Here is an 8344-nt window from a genome sequence, read left to right on the forward strand (position 1 = left end):
ATGCATAACTAAGACCCCTGACCCTCTATTTCAGCGCCGAGTAAAACTCAACTTCGATGGATAAAATCGATAGGGAAACCACAAACCAGGTTTCATAGGAAGCTGGTTTCTGCAAATTTTGGCCCAATCATGAAACAGATAGCAGTTTGAGTTAGGATCGTGCATCTACAAAGCTCAATTTGGAAGGAGTACGAATACATACATCATATATTAGAGTGCAAAACCTTGTATTTATACTGTACATATTTATATCTGTACTCTTTCCAAACTGAGCCTAAAGTACAGTTTTAAGCATAGTTTAGAGAAACAATGGAATTGGTAGCCTACCTAGTAGCATCAAGTAGCAAATGGCCGGATGAGTTGTTAATAAGGAAATAATGACACGATGCATTTGAGAGAGAACTATTTTATTTAGACAATAGCAGGAGCAATGGATGACTGGTATATATATATGGTTGAAGGAGAACTCACATATTGTGTGCTGGCTCAAAAATGACATTGAGTTATTGGAAATATAGGTACACCATGAGGCAGATAAAAGAAATAAGCTAAAAGTCTAAAACATTGAGGACAACTTATAACTGGACATCAAAATCAGCTAATAGCATGGCTGATGCCTTAGCAAGACAAGCAACAAGAAGGAATCAAGAGTTAGGTGGCAATACTAGCCTAAACCAGAGGCATTTTGGACAAACTAAAGCTGTACATCCAATATACGAGAGAGAGAGAGAGAGAGATGAAAAAGAAAAAAAAATGAAAAGTTGAAAATGAAAAGAGACCGGGTGGAAGTCACAATTATAAAGCATTCAACTTGCTAGAACAACGAAACTGTCATCAAAGTATAGCAAAACAATGGCAAAGCCAAAATCCACAGGTGAAAACAAGAAATAAGGGTTACCAAAATCGAAGAAGGCACATAATTTTGACAGATCTCGGTCACTTGAGCCATCATTATTACAGAACAAATTCATAAAATTCACATAAATTTCCTATATGGCCTCCGATAGTCCTCATCTTGCATATGCTGTCACCACCACAACAGAATATTAGAAAAAGGAAATAATAAGCCTACTTACTACAAAGGAAAATAGTTCACTTGAATTATACTTCCAACATGAAAGAGCATTTTATAAGAAACCAACTAGCACTCAAACATTGTCAGAAAAGTTACCAATTTGTTAGTGAATTAACATCAAACCAACTTAAATTCCATGAAGCAATATACATGAGAATCAAGATAAAGGCTAAACAGCAATTACGGTTTATTTTTTTAGGTAAGATTTTCAGCCCCATGCTCCACAATTCATTTATTGCAATAATCAAAATGTAAGAAGCCCAACCAAAATTTCATAAATGAAGAACTAATAATCAGAATAGGGTATTTAAAGTAAACTAAGTCAAATCCCTCTCAATTGGCTGAATTCTCTTCAATTAAAAAAAAAATGATAATTTTGCAATGTTCTTGCTTGGCCAACAATTAGAATGAGGGGAGAAAACATTATATATTTCAACAAACTGAAATTGCACTACTGAAAGTAGAAACCACTGGTAGTTAACATTTTTGATAGTTTTCTTTTTTTTTGTAAAAGGTGATGTAATTTTATTCAACTCAGAAAATCAAATACAGACTGAAATTCAGACCCAAGAAGGCAGTCTGAAGAACAGCCGGGACTACAATCTCCACTAGGAGCAAGACTGAAACAAATCGGGCAAGCTAAGATCTCTGAACTCCCCAGAAATGGAAATCCAAGAAATCAGCTTGCCCACTGCTCTCTGAATTACATCATCAAGACCCATAGATCTATTACAGAAAACTCTACTATTCCTTTCAGCCAAAATGGACCACAAAACAGCAGCAGGGATTGTCTTCCACATCAGCTTTCCTCTCTTACTTAGACCCTTTGATTTCCAACTACAAAGGTGCTCCTTAACCGATCTCAACATGACCCACCTAACACACAACGCTTTGAGAAAATGCATCCAAATCTGAAAGGAGAACGGACAGTGAAGACATGAATGATCTGTAGTTTCTGTGGCAGTCCCACAAAGAGCACAAGCTGAATCCAGAATTTTAATGCCTCTCCTTAACATATTAGACCTGGAAAGGCATTTGTCTAGGGCCATCGTCCAAACCAGAAAATTAGATTTTGAGGGGCTCATAGAATTCCATATCTGACTAACTGGGAAATCAGTATGCCCCACACTGCATAATTTAGCAGCCATGGACTTCACAGAAAAAACATCATTCGGCTTCCATTTCCAGCACCACTTATCATCCCTAAGAACATCTATCTTCTGCTTATGAAGGAGAGTCATCAACTCCACAAATTCTTCCAAATCCCAATCAAACAAATTCCTCCTAAAGAGAGGGGACCAAGACACTGAATCCTCAAGCAAATAGAAGTAATCAACCACAGTAGCCTCTTGGTTGACAGCACATCTAAAAAGGAAAGGGAAAGAGCCAGCAAGGGGGCCATCCAAACACCACATATCCTTCTAAAATTTTGTTCTATCTCCTTTATCCACAGTCACAGAAATCCCTTCCCAGAAAATAGGAAAATTTTTCATAATTCCTTTCTACAGAGAGTTGCCCCAAATTAGAGGGGGAGCTCTAGTTCTCCAGTTTCCCCATTCCACCCCATACTTGTCAGCAATAAGGGATCTCCACCAAGCATTCCTCTCAGCCGAGAATCTCCAAATCCACTTGCACAAGAGAGCAGTATTAAAATTCTTCAATTTCCTTATTCCTACACCACCTTTAGCTTTAGGAAGACAAACGTGGTCCCAATTAACCAGATGAACCCTGTTCTCCTCCTCCCAACCCCTCCAAAGGAAACTCCTCTGAAGCTGCTCCAATCTTTTAGCAACTCCAATTGGGATAGGGATCAAGGAAAGGAAATAACTTGGCAGATTTGAGAGGATACTTTTTATCAAGGTCACCCTTCCTCCAAAAGAGAGGTATTTATCCTTCCAAGATGATAATTTCCTCTCCAATCTTTCAATGACTGGATCCCAAATCGAAGAAGAAAGCCAATTAGCCCCCAAAGGCAGATCCAAATACTTCACGGGGATATGGCTTTTGTTCAAATTCACCTTTAGCCCAGAAACCACCTCAAACCAGACTAAGATTCCAAAAATGAGTTCCAAGTAGGACGGAGAAGCATCCACAAGGCACAAAGTATCATCAGCAAACTGGAGAATATCGACCTCCCCCCCCCCCCCGAACAAATAGCAAAGCCTTCCCAACTGCCAGCATCAGCTACCTTCTTACAAAACAGGGTGAGGATTTCCATCACACAGATAAAAAGCAAAGGGGAAAGAGGGTCACCCTACCTCAGCCCCCTAGAGCTATCAAAAAAAAAAACTACTAATTGGCATTAATCAAGACTGAGAACTTAGGAGAGGTTGTGCAGACTTTGATCCAATTTCTCCATTTCTGCACAAAATTCATATGTTGCAATACCAAATCAATGCACCTCCGGTTAACATGATCATAAGCCTTCTCAATATCTAACTTACAAATTAAACCTGGGACTCCCTCCCTTCTTCTTGAGTGAATTAATTCATTTGCAATGAGGACCGAATCAAGCATCTGCCTACCATGGACAAAGGCACTTTGATTATTTGAAATAACACTTCCTAACACCCCCTTTCATTCTCTCAGCAAGGACTTAAGCCAGAATCTTATAAAAACTGTGATGGAGACTAACTGGCTTGAAATCTTTGACATTAACAGACCCTTCAATTTTTGGGATGAGAGTGATGAAGGTAGCATTTAAACTTCTTTGGAAAGAGGCATTATCATGAAAAGCCTGAAAAACATTCACAATGTCTTGATTTACAGTGTCCCAGCATTTAATGTAGAACAAATTGGTAAGGCCATCCAGTCCAGGCGATTTATCAGCCGCCAGCATGGAAATTGCAGCTTTAATTTCCTCCTCCGTGAAAGACCTCTCAATGAATATCTTCTAATCTCCACTTAACTGCTTAAAAGGGAGATTTCTGGGAAAAGGTTACCATTTTTGATAGTCATATATAAGAAATCTGTTACCATTTATAAAAATGAGAATGAATCAATTTTCTTTGGTTGAACACCCTATATTACCAATTTTACCCCTTTTAATACATCTCTGAATTGACGACCAAACTCTCAACCTTCTATTTTGCCCCTACATATAACTGATACATATGACAGAGACAGGTGTCCTAAAAACACAAATGTGTATAGCAAAAGTCTACATGGTTTCTGTCAATTTGCTTCTATAGTGAGCAGAAGCCACATGGAAAGAAGTGAGAACCCACTTCACAGATGTATTTGGAGGTGGTACTATGGAGATTATGATGTGAAAGAAATGACAGGATATGATTTGATAACTTGATAATTTTGAAATTATTGAGGTTATTAATAGTTAAATAATAACAATAATAATTTTTAAAATGGTTTTACAATTATTACAAAAAAACTATTGAAAATATTGATAATTCAATAATAATTATTGATAATTATTTTGTTATTCAAAATTTGATAATTTCATAATGATGGTAATTTCAGTAATTGTTATTATCAATTTATTAGTCATTATTAAAAATAATCACCTATAATTTTGACTATTAATAACCTCAATAATTTTGAAATTACCAATAATTTCAAAATTATCAAATTATTGGATAGCAAAATTACTGTAAAAACTCAAATTTCCATAATTATAAAATTTCTGAAATAACAAATTATTGAATAAAAAATTAATTTTAACAAAACTATTAAATAACAAAAGTTATTTAAAAAATTACTGTTATTATTTTTTAATTATCAATAATTTCCAATAAATTTGAAATTATAAATAATTTCTATGGGACAATTATAATTGTTATTATTATGTAACTATCATATTTGAAATTATTGTAACTATTATTATTATTTAATAACAGTTATTATTATTCAATAATTTTTGTTATTATTACTGATTTCTCATAATTACCCTTAAGGAAAATAGATAAAAAGAAAAAAATTGAAAATAATATAATGATAATTTTAGTATTAAAATTAGTGCTATTATTAATTAATTATCAATAATTTTCATTTTTAATAAGAAAAATTACTGAAATTAGCATAATTATAATATTACGAAATTATTGAATAAAAAAATAGTTATCAATAATTGTTTTGAATAACAAAATTTAAATAATTTTCAGTAATTTCTAATAATAAAACTATTGAAATTTACTTTAAATAATAGTAATTATTGGAATTAGCATCATTATAAATTATCAAATTATTAGATAACAAAATAATGGTTTTCGAATGGCATTTTTAGGGTGTTAGTAAGGATTTTCAATTTCTGTGAATTTTTGTACTGTTTTAGGAGGCATAGGAGGATGGTGTTTTGTTCAGAACACGAGTTAGATATCACAACTGGGGATTATGATTTGTTGATTCAATGACAGACTTCAAGTTGTTGACACATGCATGGTAGAACAAAAAGATGTTCTAGCAATTCTTCAATTTCAAGCCAATTTAGCTCAAAATGTCCTATGAATAGATTCAGTTGATGGTAACACCTCATAAGCCCTAAACTTAGAACTTTTACTTGTTCTCTGCACCAATCTTTATTGTTTTTAGTAGTTGATGAGCTTTAAAGTTGATTGTATTGGGTGATTGTTTGCTATGAGCATTCATTGGGTTATTTATATATTCAATCATATTTTTTTCATCTAACCATGTAAAGCATGTCGGATTATAAGTAGTTTATCAAATTGGTTCAATTTAGCTTGGCCCCCACCCTGATGATTAGCTTATAATCTTAAATTGTTTGATTGTATGCTAAAGTTAGTTTATAAATTGATGGAGAATTGAGTCAATATTATTTTTGTGTATTGTTTTTCATACTTCAAACATACTTCAAATATATTATTTTAGCAATAATATGATAAATATACACGTGCATGCACCCAACTAGTTTTAGTAAAAGAAAATCAGCTCCATCCAGAATACAAGTCATGATTACTTGTTCAATAAATGTACTTTTTTCTGAAACTTTAGGATTATATGAAAGAAGATCAAATAAAATAGGGAAATAAGCAATTTCCACAAATCTCAGGGTGGAACCAAGCTTTGTTATTGGAAGGAACTAATGACAATTCTTGGGTAGAGAAGCTAACATATGCAGGAAGAGATAACATAAATCTAAAGTTGACAAGATGACATTGTGGATTAGAAAAAAAAATATGAAGAGGGTGATTATGGGGTTTTGTGGTTCTCATGCCTCTTTCATCACTGAGCACAAGATCTTAATAGGGCTCGAAAAATTATTCCAGAACGAACCAGACTTACAAACTTTAAGACCCAAAATAATCTACTTAGTTACAACATCAAGAAAAAGAAAACGATCAATGAGTTCGATCCGTACATGAATTGAGAAATTTAGGGGATTAAATGAATTAAAAACGGCACAGAGACAAATTGACATTATTAGATTGAATAAGGGGGTAGAATAGAGCTCAAATTGATTGTAGAGAAAGAAATCATATCACGCAGAGAGATGAGGAAAATTAGGTTTTCGTGATTACGAATTCTTTGACGATGCCCTTGTAGACGAGGATGGGGATAGCGACGCCGAAGATGCCGATGAGTGCTAAGTTGCGCCGGGTCCAACGGAAGTTGAGCTCCAGATTCTCCCTCGCCGAGTTCCAGTCCTCTATGTACCTGTTCTTGTGCACCTCCATTCCTCCCCCCATCTTTTCCTTCGGCTGCTGCAGTCTCTCTCTCTCTCTCTCTCTCCTCACTTTGCTCTTTAATAATCCTCATGTTTCGTTCGTTTGGCTGTAGTGATAACTCTGACCTACGATAACAGTTTGACCGGTTTCTCATACAGTTTGGGCCATTCTATTGGGTTTAACCGAATTACAAACCCATAATAAATTGAAATGTTAATAAGTACGTTTTCTCATACAGTTTGGGCCATTCTATGGGTTTAACCTAATTATATAAATTATACGTTTTCTCAAACATAAGCATCCAACTGTGCATCAAATTATAAGTTAAAAATTGAAACAAACAGCAATTTATATATATATATATAATGTATTTAAACATATATATGCATATATATTTAAATATATAATAATTAAGTATATGTGTTGCATGTAAAAAAATTTTCTTCATATTAATTACTTGAATTTTAGATATATCATAGTCAGGATAAAAATAAAAAATTAACAAAAGTAACACTATGATTAAAAATAAACTTAAATATTTATTATTCAATTATGACATCATAGGGATGCATCATTGATCCACCATCTAGATAAGAAAATAGCATTACTTTTGGATTAGTTCTAAATTAGGGAAAATTATAGTTGAAGCAGGTTGTCCATTTAAAATGAGGCTACAAGTTGGTCCATAAAACAACAAAACTCTGACAACTAGCTCTATATTTGAAATTATAAAAACCCTCATCATGTCATTAGAGGCTTATGTAGTTGTTGCCAACATGGGACTTTTAATCCATACTAGACACAACAAAAAGCTTATACTGAATTTGCCCTTTAATGTTGGGTTATTGGAAAATAAAAAATAGGGTTTTTAGTTTCTCTCACTCTCTCTCTCTCTCACCCTCACGCTCTCTCACTCATAGTCATCTTTATCTGCTCAACGACTATGTGATTTGAAAATAAATAAAAATGGTTTTTGATTTATGTATTTACGTTCTCTATATCAATTTGTCTCATTCTCTCTCTACCTATCGTTCTCCCTTAATTTCTTTCATTCTCTTTCTCGGTAAATCTCTCATTTTTCCCTTAATTTCTATCATTCTCCTTTAATTTCTCTCTAGCTTCATCTCTTGTTTTTTTTTTCTTACGCAATTATATGGTATTAATCAGATTGTATAAAAGAACATGAGACCAACTTGGTATGGTTCAAAAATTATTACACCAATTTGATAAAAATTCACAAGAAACTCTTGGCTATGAAATTTACACCAATTGGAGAACGATAAAGATTGAGAGATAATGAAATATTGATCGAGAGGGAGAGGGAGGGGGAAAAATGAGAAAGATTGAGGAGAACAATAGAGAGAGAGAGAGAGAGACGTTTTGATTTGGCTACAGACCAAATATAAGAAAGTGGGAGAGACAAATGGAGTAGGAGATTGAAAGATGACTGTGAGAGTGAGAGATAAGGGAGGAAGAGACAGAGGAAGTGTGAGAGAAATTGAAAACCTATTTTCGGTATAGGTTTTTTGTTGTGTCCAACATTGAATAAGAGTCGCATGTTGGCAACAACCACCATAAGCCTCAAATGACATGGTAGGGGTTTTTATAATTTGAAATGTAGAGCCATTTG

At 33.9% G+C, this 8344-nt stretch overlaps 1 protein-coding gene across 1 annotated transcript; it reads right to left on the reverse strand.

The window, feature by feature from the left end:
* Positions 1–785: 785 nt before the first annotated feature.
* LOC104599199 (neuronal acetylcholine receptor subunit alpha-5) lies at positions 786–6772 on the reverse strand. The gene is made up of 2 exons (XM_010261637.3): positions 6568–6772; positions 786–1024 (listed from the first exon to the last, which is right to left on the reverse strand). The coding sequence occupies exons 1-2, from the start codon at positions 6733–6735 to the stop codon at positions 977–979; spliced, it is 216 nt and encodes a 71-aa protein (XP_010259939.1). The 5' UTR covers positions 6736–6772; the 3' UTR covers positions 786–976.
* Positions 6773–8344: the final 1572 nt, after the last annotated feature.

Source organism: Nelumbo nucifera, chromosome 2, assembly GCF_055504915.1.
Source record: "Nelumbo nucifera cultivar China Antique chromosome 2, China Antique-T2T, whole genome shotgun sequence".
Lineage (NCBI taxonomy): Eukaryota > Viridiplantae > Streptophyta > Magnoliopsida > Proteales > Nelumbonaceae > Nelumbo > Nelumbo nucifera.

What these genes read in the sequence shown, in the direction of transcription:
- LOC104599199 (XM_010261637.3), bottom strand. Translation starts at nt 6,735, where the DNA reads ATGGGGGGAGGAATGGAGGTGCACAAGAACAGGTACATAGAGGACTGG. An exon ending in AGGGCATCGTCAAAGAATTC is followed by an intron (nt 1,025 to 6,567) that starts GTAATCACGAAA and finishes TGGTGGTGACAG; the next exon opens with CATATGCAAGATGAGGACTA.